We start from the raw sequence: 25,306 nt of genomic DNA on the forward strand, positions 1-25,306 counted from the left end.
ATCTCTTCTGCTTCCACCTGAGAGTCTAAACGTCCTCCCCCCCGTCTCCCCCTCAGACGTCTTCCACATCCAGGAGCTGTCGTCCATGTTCCTGCAGGTGAAGACGGCGTTCGGCCTGCGTCTGCAGTACAGCTGGAGGGAGTTCAGGCTCTACCTGCAGGCCGACGAGCTGTGGAAGGACGACACGGTGGGCCTGTGTGGAACCTTCAACGGAAACATTCAGGACGACTTCCTGTGAGTGTGTGCGACCTCTGACCCCTCTGAGCCCTCCCCCAACCCCCTCCTCCTCCACCAACGTTAAGGAGAGAGAGAGAGAGAGAGCTACTGTTTCAGAGGGGAGGTGATGGTGAAATGCTCTCTCTCTGTCTCTCTCTCCCTTTCTCTCTTTTCTCTGTCTCTGTCTCTCTCTCTCTCTCTCTCCCTCTCTGTCTCTCTCTCTCTCTCTCTCTCTCTCTCTCTCTGTCCCTCTCTCTCCTCTCTGTCTCTCTCCGTCTGTCTCTCTCTGTTTCTCTGTCTCTCTCTCTCTGTCTCCTCTCTGTCTGTCTCTCTCTCCCTCTGTCTCTCTCTCTGTCTCTCTCTCTCTCCCTCTGTCCCTCTCTTCCTCCCTCTGTCCATCTCTCCCTCTGTCTCTCTCTGTCTCTCTGTCTCTCTCTGTCTCTCTCTTCTGTCTCTCTGTCTGTCTCTCTCTGTCTCTCTGTCTCTCTCTCTCTCTCCCTCCCTCTCTCTCTCTTCCTCTCTCTCTCTTCTCTCTCTCTCTTCCTCTCTCCCTCTGTCCATCTCTTCCTCCCTCTCTCTCTGTCTCTCTCTCTCTCTCTCTCTCTCTCTCTCTCCCTCTCTCGCTGTCTCTCTCTTTCTCTTTCTCTCTCTGTCTCTGTCTCTTTCTCTCTCTCTGTCTGTCTGTCTGTCTGTCTGTCTGTCTGTCTCCCTCTCTCTCCCTCTCTCTCTCTCTCTCTCTCTCTCTGTAATGCACACTGGCCCGGCGGCTCGGCATCAAAAGCCTCGCTCTCTGATCAGCTCTTTTAGACGGGCCAGTTGAGCGCCCAACTGGACACGCCACTTCAACAAGGAATTTACTGTTAGTGGAATAGGGGCTCCACTGTACGGCAGCGTAATGGGCGGCCATGAAGGAAGGATGTTGTCCTAACAGCTGTAAACGGATATACATCACAGCCGGCCACTGAAGTGGTCGAAAGCTACTAGAAAGAAAAGTGGAGCTCACTTTGCCAGAAGATCTCCAGAAAAAGACTTGGCTGAAAATGATGACTTGCAGAATCCTCTACATTATATTTTGTCTTCATCTTTGGTTCCAAGCTGTGTTACAAATCAGTCTTAAGATGGAAATGCTTAGTGGTTTAAGTCTCATTTTACTCATTTTTATCTTTCATAGTTTAGTTTAGTTGACGACAACTCAAAATGTTTTAGTCGCATTCCCTTTAATCAAAACATCTATTGGTTTCTGGACTGCCCCTTTGAAGCCTTGAGTTATGCGATTTTGCCGCCTCTATCTTGGAATACTGCCCTAAAGCATCCCCTGCTTTATGGTCTGTTTGACTCTAAATGGAGCATCATTTACTAAATGAACATCATGCTGTATTGAAGAAGACTTGAAACTAGAGATTGAGACCATAAACTCATGTTTACAATGTTTACTGAGGGAATAAATCAAGAGAGAAGTAGAGTCATTTTCTCATAGACTTCTATACAACCAGAGGAGTCGCCCCCTGATGGACAGTAGTGAGAATGCACGTTTCAAGACACTTCCGCATCCGCTTCAATGGGCAGACCTGGAGTTTGCAGCCTGTGTTCATAGTTTGCCTTAACAAAATGAACATTTGTGGTAAGCACTGACATCTTGTTAACGGCCTTAAAGCTTGACTAGTTAAATTATATGGTTTAACAGTTATTTTAGAAACATTTAGAAGCCAAAACAAACAGAACTCAGAAATAGCAGTAGCTCCTGTTATCTGTTTTAAAAAGTGAAGTGGATCCGTCTGACTGATAGTGTGGGATAATATTAAGATTGAACCATTTGCTTGATCTATACACAAAAAGTTGCCAGAACACAATAGACTAAGATTTATTCTTTCAAAGAGGAAATGTGTTGGAGCAGGATTTAACATGGGAACACTGCTGGTTCGCCCCAATGTGTACGAAAAACGAAACAAGCTGTCTGTTTTCTAGCTCCATGTATTTGCTAATGAACCTGTGTTCTGGTCTTTTACTGCAGATCTCCGTCCGGTATGATAGAAAGCACTCCTCAGCTGTTTGGAAACGCCTGGAGAGTGTCGTCGGCGTGTTCGACCAGCCTGAGTGCTCCTCAGCTCGACCCCTGTGACACCCACCAACAGGCCGGTCAGTTCCTCTGCTTACTTTGAGCTCGTTCTGTTTCAGTGGTGAAAAAGAAGACATTCACAATGTTATACGTTTGGCTCATGTATCATTGATATTTATGTCTCCTAAACATTGTAAATATTCTTTGTATTAAAGGAATACTTCACCCAAAAAATGATGAATTTAAGTAAATCGGGGCAGCGTTTAACAACAGCAAACCTACATCGAAACATCTGTTAACAACTCATGCAGAACAATCCAAATCTCATTTGTCCAGTTGTATGAATCTTCATTAAAACTTGATTATTCAAAACACTATTCACAACTAATTAGAGACTGTTCATATACAAGTGTTTCACCAACACTTTACTTTTTTTTTATCATTCATTCATCGTGGAGTCATGAGAGAAAAACAACTTTTCTTCAAGCATTCAAAGTAACACGGGTTGAGTGATTGATATACAATATTCTGGTGAAGAATTCCTTTAATGTCAAGTAAAAGTATGAAAACGTCTCCAGTAGAGCTGTATCGTTTTGAAAACACACAATAAAATACATAAAAATGAACAAGTATACTCTGATTGTAGATTAAATTATATATATTTTCCGTTTCACATTTTGTAGACAGATGATTTATTTTTCTTATGCAGAGTCGTCAAGAATTCAGACATTACTTTGATATAATTGTACACAAAAAACAAAGTAATATATTATTTTATTTTCAATTGTCTTTTTTTTGTTTGTCTCGTGGGTATGCAGCTGCTTCACAGTAAACGTCTCATTGCTTCATGCTTTTATCTGATTCCTTGCTGTCTTTTACTGTGAAGCAGCTGCAGACTCATGAATATACATAGATGTGTTTGAGTCAGCCTGCATTTCAGATTCATTCCTAAATAAAAGATAATATAAATGTATATTTTTAACCTTTTTGTTTGTCCACTGTTGGTCATTTTGAGCTAATAACTGTCTCTCTGCTGCTTCCTCCCTGCTCAGTGGCCTACGCCTCAGAGATGTGCGACGTGCTGAACCAGGATCTGTTCTCCGGCTGCCACGAGTACCTCAGTCCGACCTCCTTCCACCAGCAGTGTCGCTCTGACACCTGTAAGTGCGGGACGCCCTGCCTCTGCTCCGCTCTGGCCCACTACGCCCGTCACTGCCGAAGGTTCTCCGTCATCGTGGACTTCCGATCGCAGATACCCGACTGTGGTGAGCATTCAGAGCCCTGACACATTCTGTATGCAGGACAAAGAGGATGACTTTATGACTTTTATTACAATGATGTGTAGAAGGAAGCCAAGACGCCAAAGAGAAACTTCCTTGAAAACTGCTGTTACTTTTCTTTTCATTTCTTCTCATTATAACGCCCAATATCAAATCCAAATCCCAAACTTTCCTCTCCGCTCTGTGTTGAGTTTCAGAACATAAACTTTTGGGATTTGGCAGCACTATCACAAAATCAGAGAGCATGTCTTTAACCATGATGGAGATCCATATTGCACCACTTTTGCATTCCAAGTAGTCAAATACTGAAGCTTGGTCAGGAGCCTTTGGTGTCACTTTCTAGAGCCCTGGGAGTGCAGCACATCAAACAGTGATGCTAGACCACAGTCGCAATAAACACATGGGTAATGTAAGTTTAAACAAAAAAACTTGCTTACGTCCAGGCAACAAAACCACTGAGTTAGGTTATGGAAAAACATCATGTTGACCTTAAGAAACCTACGTAAACTAAGTAAAACGACGCAACATATGTACAGAAAATATGTAACTTCAAAATAACTTGAAAAAAATTACGGCAAGTATTTTTGCAAACAGATTTAAATGATGGCTTCTCAAATCCTTCTGTGTAACAAACCATCTGGTACATCATGTTAGAGTTCTACTGCATCTGCTGAAAAATTAACATTTTTGCGCTCCAAGAGCTGAAAAAACTGTCTCCAAAAATGTCACTTGAGTCATCGTCAGTTTGGTCTGAAGACTACAAGTTTGAAAATGAAAAAAAGAAGAGAAAGAGAATATGAACCAAACGCTCAAATAATATAAAATAGATAAAACAGTTATTACAAAGTGCCTCAACAGGCCAATAAAAGCTTAGAAATGGAGTAAAAAAGTGAAACAATAAGGTAACTATTATTAAACATCCATATGTTATTGACACAACATTAAAATGTCTTGATTTCTTGATTCCGTTATAAACCATCACTGATATGAACTATTTAACACTGTCTCTCTCTTCAGCGGTCACCTGTCCCGCCACCATGCGGTACGGCACCTGTGTGTCGTCCTGCCAGCGCCGTTGCTCCGCCCTCTCCGTCCCGCAGCAGTGCGGCGAGGAGTGTGAGGAGGGCTGCGTCTGCCCGCCGGAGTCCTTCTACAACCACCGCACACACACCTGCGTGCACAGGTGAGGCTGGTGGAGACTCAGGAGGTCTTTGGACAAAGAAAAACACGTTTACTTCTGTGCACAAAGCAGCAACACAAGAATAGAGATGTTATCCTGTAGATTTTATATAACATTCAATCTTTTTTTACTGTATTTTGAGTTTTAACGGAGGCAGCAGTGAATCTGTGTCCTTGTTCCAGCTCCTTCTCTTCTCGCTGAGGAGTCATGGAAGGTTGTTAAACGGCTAACTCCACCCAACAAATCCTCCCAAAGTGATATTTGTATCTGCTCTGAAGTTTTAGGTCAGCCTTTAAGTGTAAAACCCTGAATCTCTGCTGCAGAAGTCACAGAGCCAGAGGACTTTATTTAATTGAGCTCTTTTCCTTTTTCAGCCCGCTGTGAAGACATGCAGCTTAATTCCTCTTAAATGTCCCAGGTTTTTTTTAACCATCATAGTGCCTTACTTACTATGCGATAGAGTTACAAACGAGGAATTCGCCGTGAAACCCCCCTTTCATTCCGTGCTCGGGTCGACACAGATATCTGATAACCAGCGAGAAAGTAGCACAGAGGCCGATGTGTGGCGCTGGCCTGTATGTTACTGAGGCCTCTGATTAACACCGTTTACCACCACGTAGATCCACTGTCACTTTATCATGTTTATGAATGATTAACTGCACCTTTTTTGAAGGAAGTTTGTTGTGGATTTGACACTCCTAAAGCCTTCTTATCCGTCTCCCTGATCCACTTATTTCTAATGTTCTGTTTAAGGTAACACAAAGCCCTCTTAACATAAGTCTTTACCCAATCATTCTTCTATAACCAATGTAGCGTTAAAGCATGGTGGAATAGAGCTGTCTGCAAGTTATCTAGCGTGTTAGTTCCACCATGCTTTCATGCTACACTGGTTACAGGAAAACGATCAGAACAAAGCTGTGACTCATCTGGAGAAAGCAATATGTTTGAGAGTGTGTAGATGCAGCATTAAGCTGTTAAATTGTACTCATTAACCGGCTCTCTAAGCTTTGTAAGGTAGAGTCCGCCAACTGCCATAAGTTGCTTTAGTTTTAACCGAATTTAGCCCAATACAACGGTCGCAATATCAACGGTACAAATAAAAATGGCCGCCACTTTTACACGATAACGTACAAACTCAGCATCGTCTTGTTCACATCACCTACAGCCTGATAGATCTGTTTTTCTGTCAAAAAATGACATCAGCAATCTTGTGTTTTCTGCACAGGAGCGAGTGTCCCTGCAGTTTCCTCGGAGCCGATTACGAACCAGGAGATGTGATCATGACGTCAGCAGGTGTTCAGTAAGATCCTCTCCTCCGTCTCTGTCTTCATACATCTGAAAAAGACACCTTCAGCAACACCTTAACATCTATTAAGTAGACTGACTAACACTATGAACAATATACAGTACAAATACTAATAAACTGACAGTGTTGCTGTTCTGTTATTCTTGCTTGTAATGGGGAAAAAGTTTAATCACAAGTGTGATGCTAGAGAGAAAGAATATTGTGAAAAAATATGAAAAACATCTAAAGAAAATTTGGAAAACTGTAAGAATAAAACAAGAAACGAGCAGAAACTGCAATCACACTGGATCAGTCTTCAAAATACTTTTTTAATTGAATGTGTTTATTAATGTTTTAGCCCCCCGTGTTGTTTCTGTATTCACCTTCATCATGTATCATCATCATCATCATCATCATCATCATCATCATCATCATCATCATCATCATCATCATCATTCTGTCTTCTCTTTGTTTCCTTACAGACTTTGTCTGAACGGTAAACTGGTGTCCCAAACAACAGACAGCAGTAAGTCACTTTAATCAAACTCCAGTTATGTCTTAAGATGATATTTAGTGATGCCTTGTTCCACATGTCACACAGATGTGTATTTTTCACTTATGATTATAAAATCTGTGCTTTCTACATCTGTGATACATTTCTCACTCACTATTGCATCATAGGTTACATCCACACTAATACTTTTCTGTTTACAACCGACTATTCACAGTCAATGGGAATGCAGGTGCCGGTGTAAACAGGAAGTAGATTGGTTGCTTAGTTACACACAGTATTATTGTAATCTTTATTTATAAAAGGTCATGCTTGGTACTTAAGAGCTACCTCTATATACTCAAACTGACAAATTTTGTTGAAAAAGTAAGTTACAACGCCACAGGTCTTGCATTATATATCTGATACACACACACACACACACACACACACACACACACACACACACACACACACACACACACACAGACTAAATTTACTTTAAAATGAGCACATAAAAATCTAAATTTTACTGGATTATTAACACAAGTCTCTAACTCGATTCCTCGGTTTCGCTGTTGTCTGTTCCCACATTTGTAGCTCTGCCTGAAGTCCCTGTTGCACTGGAGAGCATTTATGTTTTTGTTCGTTTACAGTTTCTTTGCGAACTTGACAATAGTTGTGCAGAGCAAAAATAAGCATGGATAAGATAAGGAAAGGAAAGTCCTCCGTTTTGTGTCCACCCCTCCTCTAAGCCGCAAACCGTGACTTCAAAGTAACCTAGCCTCAGTAGTATTTCCAAAACCCTGCGATTTTCGGGGGTTAAAACGCCGGAGTAGTGTGGACGCTAGATGTAAACGTAGCAAAAGATTTGCGTTTTAAAATGGAGACGTAGTAGTTTGGATGTAGCCTTATATGAAAAGGTGGAATGGTCCTCCTTAACAAACAGCAGGTACTTGATATCACTTATAATGTCAGGTAACATAAGCTTTACCTCTTGTTCACACTGAACTAGGAAAGAATGGGTTAAAATACTATTTGCATACAAATGAAACGAGCTCCAAAAAATATATATTCTTTTTATTTCCCTTGGAACATTTTAAAAGGTTGTACTTTTGAAGAGGAATACGCTGAAACTGGATGGTGAAGAATAATACTGGAGCTTCTTATTAACCCATTTTATTCACCTGTGGTTCTTCTTCTCCTCTTACAGACATGTTGTGTCCAGCCGGTCAGCTCTACCAGAACTGCTCAGAGGGGGGTGATGGCGTCCTGTCGGGGAGGGGCGCGGCCTGTGAGCGCACCTGTGAATCCTTCCTGCTCAACCTCACCTGCTCGGCACATGAGCCCTGCGTGGCCGGATGTACCTGCCCTCCTGGGTGAGTGATTCTTTCCTTTTTAGATTTACATTTTTAAAATGTTTTTTTTATTATTTTATTATTATTTGAAGTTGTGCATTCTCTTAAATAAAAACAAAAACAAGCTCAGATTTCTTCAAACCAATACTCCTGCAATGATTATAGTAATTGAATGTGTAATTGCACTTTAAAATACAAAATGCAAATGTTGCTTTTGCTAAAATGCAAATGAAATTGCGACTCCTTTTTACACTTTTATTTCAGCAAACACAATAAAGCATTAAGTTGTTAAATTTAACTCATTCACTGGCTCTCTACACTTCTTAACGTTCCTGTAAAACCTCACCCTAGTGAGTCCACGACTTCCCATAAGTAAGTAGTTTTGGTTTAGGGAACGGGAATAGTTGCAATGACAACACATAAAAATGTTAATTTGAACGGGATTTTCCGTTCTACTCTTCTATGTCTATGAGTGTGACCTTTTTCTTGATGAGTAAAGGTTTGGAAATGACTGTGTGGGTTTGGTGAAATCTAAAGCTCTGAGTGTGCCGGGATGGCTGTGTCACTGAAGCTGGGGTCAGCAGAGGGTCGGGCTGCAGACGGGTTAAAGACTCACTAAAAATGTTACACGAAACAGTGATGATAATCCTCCTCTTCCTCCACCTCCTCCTCATCCTCCTACCCCTGCAGGAGGATTGTGAGGATAAAAAAACCTGGTTATCTGGGGGGAGGCAGACTTCCTTTGGGCATTAATTGCTCTTGATGGTGACTACCATCAGCACAAACAGAACCACCGCTACCATTGAGTGCTTTGATAATTATCTTAATACACAGAGTCATGTTAAAGTGTTGGTAACTCTTAGAAATATTGATTCAGTGTTTCTTCAGTGTTTTATATTGATTGTGAAAAAGAGTTAAATTCAAACTCCGGCCAGAATTTCAATATTTTTCTCATCACTTTGATTTTTTTAATGCGTGGACTGTTGGTCACAATAATACAAAGTTTGTCAGGTTCATTTTTCCATTTTTATGGGTTGGTCAGAAGAATCTGTTGAGATTTTGAAGAAATAATTAGAACTCCTGTTGAATTAAAACTCAACCCGATCCTCAACGCCTTGTGAGTCAGTGGAATTTGTTTTTGCGGTAATGTTCATATTTTTTGATATTTTTTGATTGAGTCTTTGATACTCGGTCGGAGACAGACGTCCTCCCAACCAGCCGATGAGGTGGTCAGACATCATGGAGTAGATTACAATCAGACATCATGGAGTAGATTACAGTCATCTGATCCCTCTAATCCCTTTTGGCTGTCGGCCTGACAGGAGGGTTAAGTGGTTTCACTCTGTGACCAAGAGTCATCCTCATAACTATATGCACAGACGGGAGTGAGAAAAACATTCTTCTTTATGACGCACTGGTACAGATTATACAGCTGATGGTAGTTTACAACAGAGGCTCTATGTTCTACAGGACATGGTCACTAATAAACATTCACTTTAATGCAGAACTGACTGAAGAAGCACAACACAAGTAATATTTAGACAATTCAAAAGATACAGACACAGCTAAACATTATTTTGAAGATACAATGTGCATATTAGATACATTATCAAAACACTTTGATAAGGATACCTCTAGTTTTGTTATTAAAGAATTTGTGACATAATGTTTTCTCTGTGGGGCATTTCTCAGTTAACAACACATCAGTAAAACAGCAATAATTTGCTTTTAATCATCGTTTTAAAATATATGTATTGTGTTTTAACCGTAAGAAAACAACCACTAATATAATATAAAAGAAAACAATATAAAATAAACATATCAAAGTTGAGTTTATTCAAGAAGATAAGATTTGACCAATCTTATCTTTGTCAGGGATGAGTTTAAATTTATTTTTGTTGCCACAATGAAGTAAAACACGCCTTCCATCACCAAAAAACACCAAAATAAAAGTAGTATTTTGAATCATGGCCAGATGAGCAACATACAAAATGCTGGTTTCTGTCAATAACTTAAAGTGTTAAAGTATGAAGGTGAATAATAATTTTATAGAGTCAAATAAACTCCACAAGTGAAACATTTACACCCTTATAAACTTACATTTCTCAGGTCAAGTTTATAAATAGCATCAGTGTGTGTTAAACGCAGAGAAAAGGTTAGACCGGTAAATAGAGGTCAGACTCTCCTGACCTCACCGCTGATTCATTTATCTACTCTCCACTTTCAGCTAGACGACCTTTATGTTGACGAGAATCACGTCCGTCATGGAACAAGTGTTTAGTATCTGGAACCTGATAGTTTGTGAGCTAATTTAAGGTTAAATATAGACACAAAGGGATCTCATTCAGCTCCCTGATGACGGCTGTATTAATAAGTGCAGTGACGGGTAAACTGTTTAAAGGTCCAGACATGAGTCAGATATTTATAACCTGGTTATGAGATTAATGAGGGGATGTTTTTTCGGTGTTTCTGGTTTAAATCGGCAGCATTGTGTGGATGAAACTGAATAAGGTTGATTATCGTATCTGATGTAAGAAATTTGTCTCTTTATTATTTGCTCCAATGCTTGTTTATTGACTTTCTCTTGGCTACATCCACACAGATGCAGGAAGTTATGTGAAATTCAGGAGACTAGTTATTAGACAAAAACGGAAGATTCTGCATCAGTGTAGTGACAAAAGTTAATCGTGACATGTTTGCTGACGCTGCGTAGAGGCTTTCATTGTATGGAAGGCGCTGTGATTTCACTTTTTTTGGTATTTTTTAAAATAATGCAGAGGGTGGTAGCCCCGCCCTAAAGCATCCCCTGCTTTATGGTCTGTTTGACTCTAAATGGAGCATCATTTACTAAATGAACATCATGCTGTATTGAAGAAGACTTGAAACTAGAGATTGAGACCATAAACTCATGTTTACAATGTTTACTGAGGGAATAAATCAAGAGAGAAGTAAGCAGGTGTTCCTTCTGTCATATTAATACTACACTTAGATGACTATCATGAACAACAGGATAAAAAAAAAAGAAACTCAAAGTCAACTGCAAGGTATTCATCTGCAGCAGGACTTAAAAACCTCTAATGGGAAATAATTAGCCGAGGTGCAGACAGAAGAAGCCATTGTGTTTTCATTCACAATGGCACACTTTGTTTATGATCAAAATGTAGACCATTCATTCATTCATTCCTCGTTCTGTGACAATTAGTCCAGCTGAACCCGTATGAACCTGGACTTTCAGGTGAAGCACAGAACCATCAGCATACCAGAACCTGGTACGTTTGTAAAACCGTAGAACCTGCTATTTGTCTGTAGACAATTCTGGAAAGGTTTGAAGGTGTTCGAAACTAATTTAATGAAGACAAGAGGTGAGATGACGGTCACATGACTCAATCTATAACCTGAACAGTTGACTGGATTTTGGGGGATTTGAGGTTGATATTAGATGCCACAACAAAATGTTTCATTCAATATTATTTCATAATTTCACTCCTACTATTTCAAAAAGAAATGTGAGAGTAACTTTCAGGCAAACCTCAACTGGAAACATAAATCAGGAAACTTTAAGATTTCTGTTTTAAAAATCCATTGATTTCACAATATTTAAGCATTTAGATCAGTTTTGAGCTGGTACGTACGAGTTCTTAATCCACCAAATGACCCTTATATAAGTACCGCCCCTCTAACGCTGACTGGCCAATCAGAGCGTAGCATCGTCCAGCTCTGACCAGGGTCTGACAGCTATCCGTCTCTGCTCCGTAGACTCTCATAAATGGTTTTAGATGTTCTGTATTTTAAGGCTGGTTTAGTGGATTTGGAGCTCATCATGGATCTAGATTTTGGCGTTTTCATCATCTTGGTATATGGCCAAGGAGTGACGTAGAGACGCCGTATACGTCTCTGGTGTCGACCTGTCAATCACAGTAGCCCCGCCCTAAAGCATCCCCTGCTTTATGGTCTGTTTGACTCTAAATGGAGCATCATTTACTAAATGAACATCATGCTGTATTGAAGAAGACTTGAAACTAGAGATTGAGACCATAAACTCATGTTTACAATGTCGCCCCCTGATGGACAGCAGAGAGAATGCAGCTTTAAGACACTTCCGCATCAGCTTCACTCGTCTGGCTTTACTACTTAACTAGGCAATATAATGACGTGTAATTTATTAGTTTTGAAGAAAAGGCCGAAGCCTGACAAACACTAAAGTTTATTAAAAGTTCGTGACAGTTCTTGCTCTAGTTATCCGGTATAATTAAACCTGTGATCTTCGGTCTCTGAGCAGAGCACCGGATGCATCACAGACTAGTCGACTCCATTGTGCCGTCTGGCTCGCCTGTCGCCACTCTACGCAGCTACATCTTCCTCCGCCACTTTTTGAAACCGTCTGATGGAATTAAATTGCAAATGAGGGCCGTGTTTATGTGGATGTATTCATAATGTGCACGTAGGTTTCGGCAGAATGAATGATTGTAGAATCTTTGATCAGAGTAATCGATACGGCTGCTTGGCGGCCGCACAAAGGGAGCTGTTAACACGGTTTTATCTGGGGTGTAACTCTACTCAGATGAACCTGAGGTTTGTGGCGGGACCATTCAGCATGTCGCTTCATTGTCCGCGGCCTCGTCCAGTGGATGTAGCTCAACCCTGGATATTACAAGATACTTATCGGGCCTCGTCTCGCGGAGTGGAAAGCGAATGGAGGCGTCCCGGACAAAGAGCGTTTCTCTCTCTATCTCTGAGAATCCTAATTGTCTGGTTTTCTCATGTAGCTAACGAGTGTTACCGCTTTTCATCCGAGGGTCGCCCAGTCACCGAAACTCTCTCTCTCTTCTCGTTTCCTGGCATGGCTCCGCTCTGGAAGCCGACCTGCTTTGGCTTTTCCTCTGAGGACGATCCAAACTCCAATTTAGACCACGCTGACTTATGAGGCTCCTTCATTGGCCCCATTGATGATTTCATTCAACGGTTCAATCAGCTGATTATTACTCTCTGATTCTTCACATCTTCTGGTCGTCTTTGGTTCATTTATGAGGAGGCGTTTGTTTATATTACCAAGATGTCCTTGTACCGTTTTCTCATATGAACTCGGACAATGCTTTGGATAATCAGGTCCAGAGATTCCCTTTAACACAACGGGAGATTATCCGTGTAAAACGAGTTCTCACCATCTGGAAATACTCTGTTTGGATTAGATGAGGGGTGTTGGTTTGGTACAGATAGATTCATGGATCATTTATCGTCATTATGCAACACAGGGATGCGGAACAAAATTAAGTTGTAGCCCATTTTTAACACAACAAACATGCGAACAAAACCAAAACAGTAGTACATTCCTGCAGTGCATTTATTGAATTTGCATCGAAAAGGAACGTAAACAGCAGCAACAAAACCATTTAAAATTCCAATATGAGAAAAAAAACATTGTCAATCAACTTTGATTGTGTTTGAGCATCATGATGTAAACACAGAGTCCACCTCCTCTCCATGGAGCTAGGCCAAACTGGATTACATCGCGGTCACCTAGCCGGTTGGTAATTTGGTCATAAACAGAGCTAGTCTCTTGTCGTTCCTTGAATTTGTTAAAACTGAGTTTCTCCACTAAGAATCACACAAAAAGCCCAACATTCGATATTTTTGGGACCAGAGGTGTGCTCGTAAGTTAATTGCAAATTTGTGAAATACATGAAAAAAAGCATTAAAACAACTTATCAACTAAAGGAATTGACGATGTGGCCACCCTACAAGCTAGCTATACGTCACTATAAGTGGTAATTGTTGCTTTAAGTAAAGTAAGAAAATATCATTAAATCTCTGAAAGAAAATGTAAAATGTATAATAGACATAGAAAGTGTTATTAAACTGTTTCACTGTTTTAGCAGGACTGAATGGACCCTGAGTAAAGAATCTACCTGCTATGGGTCCAGCCTCTTTCATTTTAGCTCAACAAGCAGGACAAGATTAATAAAACATATTTTACATTTTGTGCATTACGTTAAGTTCTCTAGTTACGGTGTGTATTTTTGGGCATCTGTGTGAATGTTATTGGTTAAAAAAACCTTCATTCTCACTGGATGAACCAAATCTTTCTCATGGATGTTTGAACAGGAAACATTAACATTTAGAGGCCACAGTTACAGGAAAAACATCACCAGAACGTGTTAAACCCAATCCACTATATTTCAGCTCAGTAGATGCAGACCGAGGATGTTTTATCTTTTAACAAGTTTGTGTTTTCCTGCAGCTTGCTGAAACATGGAGACGAGTGCTTTGAACCTGCATCCTGTCCCTGTCTGTGGAAAGGAAAGGAGTATTACCCCGGAGACAGAGTGTCCTCACCCTGCCATCAGTGGTACGCTCATGCATCTATTCAAAACCATTCACATCTAGAATCGAATCTAGTTTCTGTAGAACACTGCTGACTCTATTCCTTCCTTCAGTGGATCTTCATCCGTTTTGGTCTTGTTCAAACTTTTAGCAATTTTCTAAACAGATTTCTGACGCTCTGTTTTTAAAGTGTTGAAGTGTTGAGCAGAATCCAGAGTGCTGTGGAGGAAGACATGAAGGAGAACATCATTATGTGGGAGGGATCGTGGCTGTATGAAGAGTTTTGGATTCGTTCATTCCTGTGAAAGTTTCTCAGTTTCTCAGCATGTAGCAAAAAAGCTTGACTTCCAAGTATAAAATTACACAGATCTTCAGAATTTTGGCGCCAAAGCGCACTAGTGTTTCCTTTAGCCCCGCCTCTAAACCTTTTAAGTTCTTATTCTGGAGAAAAGAAAATGAACTCTGGATCGGCTTCTCATGCTTTTTACAACTTTTAGGACCTAATGATTAAAGTAACGCCTAATCAAGTGTCCAAACTGGGATGAAAAAAAGGATCTGCAGAGCTCCAGACGTCTCTTTACCAATTAAAGCCAATGGGGGAAAGTATTTTAGGGCCCCATGGCATCACGTGGCCTGGCACACTTCCTCTTCATCCTCTTCTTCAGTTGCTGAAATAAATCATCTGCTGGTACTTCCACAATCACTCTGCTTGACAGCGCGATTGTTTTTCAATGGCGAATGCTTCCTCGTTAGAAAGCCGGGTCACCAGCATCGTTACATAGTTACTGAAGCTTTGTTACCACGGCAACCCATGTAGATCGGTTGTTGATGTCTGGACACACAGATCTGATCTGATCCCTTACAAATAACAGTGCAGACACTTAAAGATCTAATTTGAGGAACAAATCGGATTTGCCTAAGTCGTGTAAAATGGATTTGTATTATCCCCACATATCACTGGCCAACGATATCTGTCAGCGGTGTGCAAAATACGGGGGGTCTGAGACTCTTCAGCCCCCAAAAAAGACTCAATAGTAACAATTTGTGGGAGGTTTCATCACTAAAATGTCTTTTAAAAGCCGACTAATGCCCAAAGGTCGGGGTAGACGGGACCGGGGCCACGGGGTCTTTTACACACCGTCTCTCAGAATCAAGACAAATCTCCAACAACGCTGCTAATTTTTCAAAGTCAGATTTGGCCTCGAGTCCTGAGATTGTCCGAGAGCCGAAAGTGGCCACCTGATATCCATAATTCAGAAAACAAGGGGGCCCTGAAAACAGAGCGGGCCCTTGTATGAGTCTCTGCTTCAGACCGTTCATCACTAATGAAAGGAAACACTCAGTGATCTCAGTCTTTCTCCCATCTTTCCATTTTCTCCTTCGAGCCTCGGCCGTGGGACGAAGATGTAGATGACAGACTAATGATGAGCGCTGATTCAGCCTTTTGACAGTTCACCCTCCACTGTCCTTCAGCGCAGTAACAACCCGAAGCTCTCCACATAAAGGAGGGCCATTAGACGTGAACACAAAATGTCCTCTCACTAAGTGGGAACAAGTTTGATGGTGAACTCTGAAGCTCTGCTGTCTTTGTAGTGTTTGCCAACACGGGACGTTCCAGTGTGTGTTCCGTCCGTGTCCGTCCATGTGCATGGCGTACGGCGACCGCCACTACCGGACGTTTGACGGGCTGCTGTTTGACTACGTCGGTGCATGCAAAGTCTATCTGGTGAAGGTACTGAAAGTATTTATTTTAACATATATTCATCTTTACAGCTTTTTGATTTTGTTTATTTGGGGGCTGGGATTTTTCAGTTTTATTGAAAAATACTGATTATTTAAGGTTAATCACTGCAGTTTCCAGTTAACAAGGTCCTCTGTGTCTTTGACAGTTTCAATAATGATTCTGATATTAAAGTGAAATGATACTTAAAAGTCCTTTTAAGCAACTAAAACAATTCCCATTTTCCTCTGTATTTATTTACAGTATTGTTGATTTTTGTGCCTTTTTTCAGATAGAAATAGTAAAAGGGTTAACTGTGATGACACATCTAAAACAAGTTTAAACACCGATATATTTTATCATCTACTGTGACAAGTCAAAATGTGATTCCCTGAAAAAGGCCTATTGCACAAGATAAACAGATCAGGAACCAACTGATAAAAAACACCTCTATAGTGCTGCTACAAAGCAACAGCCCTGTATGCTCATTTATCTTTTTTTTTGTCAAGGATCGAGTTAAATGAAAACTGTGTTTGTGCAGTTAAAAAAGGCAGCAATAAATAAATGAATGAATAAATAAATAAATAAATAAATAAATAAATAAATAAATAAATAAATAAATAAATAAATAAATAAATAAATAATTAAAGAAAATAGAAATAAAAAAAAAATTACAAGAAAGAATTACAAGAAAACAATAAAAACAGACTTTTTCTCTAAAGTAACTTTATTTAACATATTTATAAGTATAAATATGTTAAATAAGGTTTACTGTCAGAAGTATTTTGGATCTATCTGTGACTGTGCTTCCTCTCCTCCACAGAGCAGCGCCGATCTGATGCTCAGCGTGACGGCCGAGAACGTTGACTGTTTCGACAGCGGAGTCATCTGCAGGAAATCTCTGCTGATCAACATCGGAAGATCCTTCGTAGCGTTCGATGAAGACTCTGGGAAACCAGTAAGACATGTTTTATATTTATATTATTCATATTTGAAGAAGGACGCAGGTGGCCAGCAGAGAATTTATGCAACTGAATATTGTGAAGGTTTTGTTGTTGCATCTTAAAGTGGATGATGTGTAAATATGTTTTCATTCATAATCATATTTAAGTTGAATCAGGAACCACATTTTTAAAAATCGACTCTGTTTCTCTTGCAGAACCCGTCCAGTGTGATCGACAGGAAGCAGAGGATGTTCATCTGGTCGGCCGGATACTTCACCGTGGTTCATTTCCCCGATGAGGACGTCACCGTCCTCTGGGACCGCAAGACCACCGTCCACATCCAGGTCGGACCGCGCTGGCAGGTAGGACGCCGACTAAGAGTCTGGAGTGATTCAAATTAATATATATACATTTAAAGTTATTTACAATCAGCCCTGTTTCCTCCTTGATGAGCTGAAGACTTGATGAGTGTGATTTGAGCGAAAGCTAAGAAAGTGGACTTTGAGTTGAGATTGCTAGGTTAAAGTTACTGTGATGAACTTTTAACTGGTCCAGAATCAGTCTCAGTTTAGTCCTGATCCTCTATAGACCTCCATCAGTAAACCAGACCATCAGAGAGAAGATCGTCTGTTTCTATAAAGTTATTCTTAAAGCTCGTCATCGGATTCTGGAGCCAAATCATGAAGGTCGGATTCTGGAGAAACCAGATGAAACCATGCAGGTTCACCAGAAACTCCTTCAGACCAGACTCCAGCAGAGACCAGTCCACCGTGGACAGACCCAGATCCAGCAGAGACCAGTCCACCGTGGACAGACCCAGATCCAGCAGAGACCAGTCCACTGTGGACAGACCCAGATCCAGCAGAGACCAGTCCACCGTGGACAGATCCAGATCCAGTAGAGACCAGGACAGACCAGATCCAGCTTCACCACAGCCTTCTGACCTGCAGTCGGAGCTCCAGAGGGAGGAGGAGAGCTCAGCTCCCGGCAGCAGCAGTGTCTCCTCCTCCTCCTCCTCCTCCTCCTCCTCCTCCTCCTCCTCCTCCTCCTCCTCCAGGAGCAGAGCTTCTCCTCTCTGCTCCTCCAACATCGACACCACGCTGCTGGAGACCCAGACCGTGTTAATGGACCCGCTGGAGGGAAGGGAGGCACAGGAGAACCAGAACCAGGACTGAGCGAGGCAGACTGTCAGACCCTGCTGCAGTAAAATGAGAGGTTTTCTAAAGGACTCTGGTGCTCAGAAACACTACCACTTTAGTCCACAGGGGCCGCCAAAATCAACAGAAAATGAAAGTTCCTCGTAGTAAAACATACGTTTTCATTTACGTCTTTTATTTTCAGAGTATGATGATATAAAGTGGATATTAATGTATAAAACTTATCCAGTTAAAGAGATGTCTGTGATGTGTTCAGGGGAAGCTCAGCGGCCTGTGTGGAAACTTTGACACAAAGACGGTGAACGAGATGAGATCGCCGGACAACATCGACTCCCCGACTCCACAGGAGTTTGGAAACAGCTGGACGGCAGCAGAGGTCAGTGAGACGTCATCAGACTTATGAAGCCTTTTATTTGGAGTATTCTCCACTTCAGTAGCTCTTACATACACCAAACTTCACAGTTTCATTCCTATATTCTATATTCTGAAGGTTTCTACAGAGGGGTTTGTTCATATATCATTCATAGCCTCATTTATACAACATTTTATTATTAAATACATGGAGAAAATTAGATTTTTTCTTATGGCTGTTGACAGTATTTTTCTGATTTATGTAGTGATATAAAGAGTAGCCTAAATTCCCTACGTTTAAAAAGCTTTGAATTTAATATGTCAACAACATGAAACAAGAATTTTTAACCCACAAATATCCAATGTTCACATTTATGTTCTGGAGTCTTATGCAAATTAGCACATTTAAAAAGAAACATTATTATAATTATTAATTATTATTATTATTATTATAATTATTATTATTAAAACATCCATAATGAGGAAATTTGTAATAGCAAATATAATTCTATTAACGTAAGTTATCTTTCATGCTGATATATCTATTAGTTAATTTATTGCTTTATTCACTTATAGTGTCTCCGTTTAATTCAGCAGAAATATCAAAAATAATAATAAAACGTAAAAGGGAACATTTAATGCAAAATCGTTACATTTACTTCAAGATAATTTTCTCATAATTCTTTATTATAAGGTTTTGATTGCAGGACTTTTACTTGTAGAGCAGTATCTTTTACACTCTAGTATCTGATACGTCTTCCACTTCTGCTTTCTTCTTTACTACTTAACCTCTAGTAAGAAGTTGTAATCAACCCCACTGTGTGTGTGTGTGTGTGTGTGTGTGTGTGTGTGTGTGTGTGTGTGTGTGTGTGTGTGTGTGTGTGTGTGTGTGTGTGTGTGTGTGTGTGTGTGTGCAGTGTGTGAACAGTCCAGACATCAGACACCCCTGCAGCCTCAGTCCACTCAGAGAGCCCTTTGCAAAGCGTCAGTGTGGGGTCCTGCTCAGCGAGGTCTTCCAGGCCTGCCACCCGGTGGTGAGTGACAGTCCTACAACACTTTACTTACTAAATATTTATTTAGTTATGTATTTATTTTTACATAATAGGTACATTTTTGAATTCCTAACTAAATAAATACAAATGAAAAATATAATATATAATAAAATATAAAAATAATATATATATATATAAACTATTTTTCAAAATTATTTATTTCGTTATCTATTTATTTTAAATAATTGTTACATTTGTGAACTACTTTCACTCTCTAGAAATTCCTAACTAAATACACATTTATAAAAAGTAAAATATATAATCAAATATAAAATACACTATCTTTCTCTCTCTCTCTCTCTCTCTCTCTCTCTCTCTCTATATATATATATATATATATATAATATATATATATATTTATATATATATATTTTTATTTTTTTTAAATAAATATTTATTTAGTTATCTATTTATTTTAAATAACAGGTACATTTTTTTAGTAAAAATCCTCCTTTAATTGATTACTTAATAAATATTCATGTAAATAAAAAATATATATACAAAATTATTATTTTTCATTAAATATATATATATGTATATATGTATATAGAAAAAGATAAATATCTTTTTAATAAATATTTATTTAGTTATATTTAAAAAATAAATAAAACAACTTTTATCTGGATACATTCCTGAACAGTGTTTGTCCCTCTCCTGCTCAGGTGGACGTCACCTGGTTCTACATGAACTGTCTGGCCGATACGTGCGCCTGCAGCCGTGGAGGCGACTGTGAGTGTTTCTGCACCAGCGTGGCGGCGTACGCTCAGCGCTGCTGCCATCAGGGCGTTCCTGTCGACTGGCGCTCTCCATCTCTGTGCCGTGAGTCAGAACACTTCACTGTTTCACTTTAACGTCTGTTTCAGGTGATCATATAAATCTGAAGCAGATATCCTATAACAATAATAATACATTCTAATAATAATCATGACTTAAACAGCTCTTTATAAAATACTATAAATACTATAATGCTATATAATAATATATATATATAATACTTGTTACCTGTTTTTCTTAATTATGAAGCACTTTTTAACATCTTTTACTATTATTATTGTTATTATTATTATATTCCTTTATTGATCCCCATGGGGGAAATTCAAGTGTTGCAGCAGCTCAACTACACAGACAATAAATACACATACTATACTATACAACTACACAGACAATAAATACACATACTATACAACTACACAGACAATAAATACACATACTATACAACTACACAGACAATAAATACACATACTATAAATACAACTACACAGACAATAAATACACATACTATACAACTACACAGACAATAAATACACATACTATACAACTACACAGACAATAAATACACATACTATACAACTACACAGACAATAAATACACAACTACACAGACAATAAATACACATACTATACAACTACACAGACAATAAATACACATACTATACAACTACACAGACAATAAATACACATACTATACAACTACACAGACACAGACAATAAATACACATACTATACAACAAAATAAAGATTATTATTATTATTATTATTAACTGTCTCTGTGCTTCTCTCTGCAGCGTATGATTGTGAATTCTACAACAAAGGTACGCACAACAATCTCTCTGATCTATTAGACCAACTACATCTCACACACACACCTTCACTTTTACAAGGTTGGATCTATAAGTGACATATAAAACACTTTCCACACAGAAATATATATAATCATAAAACTGAAGCTCTCCTCTGAGTTGAGCTGAGTGAGATACAGGGAAATGGGCAATGATTTATTGCTCAAACCATAAATCTGACTTTATCAATCACTCAGTTGTTGTTTAATTATAATTATTATAATAATAATTATTATTATTTATTAGTGTGTTATGTTCCAGCAGCTGTTTTAGTGCTGTTGGTTGATGCTGTTAAAATAGATTAGACTGACTTTTTAGCTTCTACCAAACCACATCAAAGGTACATACAATGCACAAAACACAGTACACCATTAAAATATTTATATATACAATACATAATCGTGTGGACATGTTGCGGAAAATATGTTATATATAAATACATAAAAAGAGTGAGTCTCTTCATGTCACGCGATTGTTTCCACCTCCAGTCGACATTACTGGAAGGAGTAGACATTTGGTCACCACAGTTTTCATGGATTCCAAAGATTTAAAGAAACTGTTAAAAGTTTCAGCTACTTAACCCTCTGAGACCTTGGGATCCCGGCAGACATTAGTGTCTTTAAGAGGCTTTAATCTGCTCAGTCTTAAAGCCAGAGTTAAGGTACTGGTATCATATGAGACTAGATGACCTGAAGAATCCACCTGTACCAACTAAAACCATAACGACCCAAAGTTAGGCTAAAGTTTGGCAAAGGATAACTGGTGAGTAGTCCCACCAGTCTCCCATTTACAGAGATACCATCGTCTCCTTCCATCATAATGTTCAAAGCCCTGTACCACAATTCATTTAATTAAAGCTACTAAACTTTGATTTTGTCTTGATTTTGGCGGCCCCTGTGGACAAACGTGGTAGTGTTTGGAGCACCAGAGTCCTTTTAGAAAACCTCTCATTTTACTGCAGCAGGGTCTGACAGTGTGCTCCACTTTAAGATCCAGAAACGGGTCTATGTGGGTCTCTTTTAGGGTTAACTGGATGTGTTTTTGCTTCTATTTCAATTATCTGTATTTAACTTCCATGCTGCCGGAAAAATACATCCTAAAAACTTAGTAAATGTTTGTCAAAATGTGTACTTGTATGTGAAGAAAGTGGGACTAAAACTGCATGAATACTCTGTACTGATATTTCTTCCTGTCTTCAGTTCTGGGTAAAGGCCCGTTCAGGCTGATCACCTTCAGGGATCGAACCACGCTGTTGGCGGCCAGCGGGTCCAGCGGCTCCGTGTTTCTGCAGCGCGGGAACTTCAGCGCCGCCACGGCCGCTGCCGCCGGAGTCCTTCTGCATTTCATGATGACACCGGGCCTTAGCAAAGCCCGACCGCACGGTGAGACAGATCTATTCATGCTGCAGGGATCAGGTTCATTTATTACTATTGTTTATTTATTCTGCACTGCACATTTTCCTTTTCTGATGCGAAACAAACAAAAAGGTGGAATAGATGTTATAAAGATGCACTGACACACCAAACTGACAATTCCACAATATTTCATCCATTCATGTTCAACATCAATCCAATACATCCAATGTGCAATATACATATTCTGTGCAATATTAACAACCCTTCAGTCCGTTTATATAAGATAAGATAAAATAAGATAATCCTTTATTAGTCCTGCAGCGGGGAAATTTGCAGGATTACAGCAGCAGAGTGGATAGTGCAAACAAGAGACATAGTCAAAAAACAAGATCAAAACAAGTATTATAAATAAGTAATTACACAGTAAAGAATATTAAATAAGTAAGTAGAAAAAGTTTTTAAAAATCCACAATAACTAGAATATTATAAAATAAAATATTATATATACAGACAGAATAATTATTTTATAATTATTGTATTGCACAGTATCATATTTTAGTTGTTGTTATTTTTTAAGTTTTTTTTTAAGTTTACTTATTTATTTTACTTTTACTGTGTGATTAATTATTTGTTACACCTGCTTTGATCTTGTTTTTCTACTTGTGTCTCTTATTTGTTTATTTGTTTGTTTGCACTATCCACTCTGCTGCTGTAATCCTCACTGTGGGACTAATGAAAGATTATCTTATCTTATAAATATAGTTGCACTGATAATAGAACTCCACAGTTTCCCTTTAGCTCTACAAAACTATTAAGCAAATTTTTCAGATTTTTCAGATTTTCCCGGTTTAGAATTTTACTGACCTGAATGGTTTACTGAACTTTTCTGATCGCCTCAAGCTACCAATATTTCTGAAACTGTTTTTTCTGCAAACAAACGTCAAAAATGTTTCAGTGCATCTATGTATATATATATACTATTCATAGGGTATATACAGTACCAGTCAAAAGTTTGGACACACCTTCTCATTCAATGGTTTTTCTTTATTTTTTTAAAAAAAAAAAAAATTTCTACATTGTAGATTAATATTGAAGACATCCAAACTATGAAGGAACACATATGGAATTATGTGGTAAAGAAACAAATGCTCAACAAACCAGAATATGTTTTAGATTTTAGATTCTTCAAAGTAGTTGAATGAGAAGGTGTGTCCAGACTTTTGACTGCTACTGTATATATATATAAAATAAAAATATATATAAAATAAAAATAAAAATAAAGAAAAACCATTGAATGAGAAGGTGTGTCCAAACTTTTGACTGGTACTGTATATATATAAATATATATATATATATACCCTATGAATATTTCTCTAGACACACTCATTATAAATCTCTAGATGATTCTTGTGTTTCTTCATCTCAGTATCTTCGTCTTCATCCTCCTGATGTGATGATGAATCATTTTCTCTCCACAGACACATCTCGGGTTTCCTTCGAGGCGGCCGACAGACCAAACTACTTCTTGTTTGCGAGCCCCGGCGGCCAGGTGAGGCTGGCCAAATGGGAGGAGAGCAATGCATTCTGGGACGGAGCCACCTTCATCCTCCACAGGAACACCTGGACGGCCGGCTACGACGCGCTGGAGTCCCACGCCAAACCGGGCTTCTTCCTCCACGCCACGCCGACCCGCCTCCACCTGCTCAAGTACAGACACGCCGACAGCTACCGCAAGGCCACGCTGTTCAGACTGACAGGTCAGCGGCTCTGAAATGACCGACGCACAGCGAACACATCACACATCAAATAAACTGCTTATCTAAAATCAGGATTACATGGTTTCAGATTATTCCAAAAAAGAAGAGTGTGTTGCCATGGTGACACAGCTGTCAATCACCCCTAAACATCTAACTCAACAATCAAACAGATTGATGACAATAATAATGGACTTGATTCTAATACTATTGAAAAAATATTCCCACAGTGTTTTAGAGCTTTAGTAGAAACTGTTGACAGTGTAGAAGAATAAAATAAAATAAAATAAAATAAAATAAAATAAAATAAAATAAAATAAAATAAAATAAAATAAAATAAAACAAAATAAAATAAATACTGAATAAATAAAATAAAATACACAAATAAATAAATACACAAATAAATAATAAATATTTGCTCAGGCTTCTTTAGGGGAGATTTTGTTTTCATAAAAACTGGATCTCATTTTCCTTTGTTACAAATCTCAAGGTTTGCCAAACTAAAAAAACCGAGACGGCTCATCACTTTCCTCTAGTCTGTGCCTCCTTGTTTCCTCGTCTCCTCTGGCCTTCTGCCTGTGACCCTCTTGCAGGATGTATCAATTCCTAAAATAGGTCGTGAGCCTGGCGGAGGAGCTCTGAGCGAGGATGCACAGGTGTATCTTTAACGGAAGTCTTCTGACACACAGCTGAGACACATATCATATTTATTTTATTACGTGTCTTTAAAATGTTGTCTCCTAAGCACAGATGTCTCCTTTTGTAAAATGCCTGTTTCCTTGACTCCTCTCTCCTCGCCTCCTTCGCTTGCTAAATCAGGTGGAAGGGAATAAGACGTGAGGAGAGGAGGCGAGGAAAGGAATAGAGAATGTGCAAACTGAGAAAAGAGAAGAGCTCTAAATAGACCAACTTAATTACCCTAATTATCATAGTTGTGCGCTCATAGTTTTCCTGTGCAATGAAGGATGATGCCTCATTTACATTTCAGATAAATATACATTTATTTAAAAAAAAGTAGATATTTTAAAGCTGAAATAAGGCTTTCTGAGCAGTTCATGTCTGTCAACTACCCGTATTTTTCACCCTTTGTCTCATCACAAGAACTCATTAATATAATAAATAGAAGTCATAACTACTAGAAAACCTTCGGTGAAGTGAATGTGCTTCCT

The 25,306-nt window shown here is 39.1% G+C and overlaps 1 protein-coding gene across 1 annotated transcript in view; it reads left to right on the forward strand.

Moving 5' to 3' along the window:
• Positions 1 to 25,306, forward strand: part of otog (otogelin) — a 57,541-nt gene that overhangs the window by 11,898 nt on the left and 20,337 nt on the right. Inside the window, exons 14-30 of the mRNA XM_054616238.1 lie at positions 57 to 234; positions 2,228 to 2,352; positions 3,325 to 3,537; positions 4,570 to 4,735; positions 5,958 to 6,032; positions 6,500 to 6,543; positions 7,721 to 7,886; positions 14,104 to 14,211; positions 15,780 to 15,918; positions 16,730 to 16,864; positions 17,066 to 17,212; positions 18,264 to 18,383; positions 19,276 to 19,392; positions 20,073 to 20,229; positions 20,975 to 21,001; positions 22,228 to 22,410; positions 23,862 to 24,140. Coding sequence (XP_054472213.1) covers positions 57 to 234; positions 2,228 to 2,352; positions 3,325 to 3,537; positions 4,570 to 4,735; positions 5,958 to 6,032; positions 6,500 to 6,543; positions 7,721 to 7,886; positions 14,104 to 14,211; positions 15,780 to 15,918; positions 16,730 to 16,864; positions 17,066 to 17,212; positions 18,264 to 18,383; positions 19,276 to 19,392; positions 20,073 to 20,229; positions 20,975 to 21,001; positions 22,228 to 22,410; positions 23,862 to 24,140 — 2,379 coding nt within the window. The remainder of the gene's footprint in view (positions 1 to 56; positions 235 to 2,227; positions 2,353 to 3,324; positions 3,538 to 4,569; positions 4,736 to 5,957; positions 6,033 to 6,499; positions 6,544 to 7,720; positions 7,887 to 14,103; positions 14,212 to 15,779; positions 15,919 to 16,729; positions 16,865 to 17,065; positions 17,213 to 18,263; positions 18,384 to 19,275; positions 19,393 to 20,072; positions 20,230 to 20,974; positions 21,002 to 22,227; positions 22,411 to 23,861; positions 24,141 to 25,306) is intronic.

Source organism: Anoplopoma fimbria, chromosome 2, assembly GCF_027596085.1.
Source record: "Anoplopoma fimbria isolate UVic2021 breed Golden Eagle Sablefish chromosome 2, Afim_UVic_2022, whole genome shotgun sequence".
NCBI lineage: Eukaryota > Metazoa > Chordata > Actinopteri > Perciformes > Anoplopomatidae > Anoplopoma > Anoplopoma fimbria.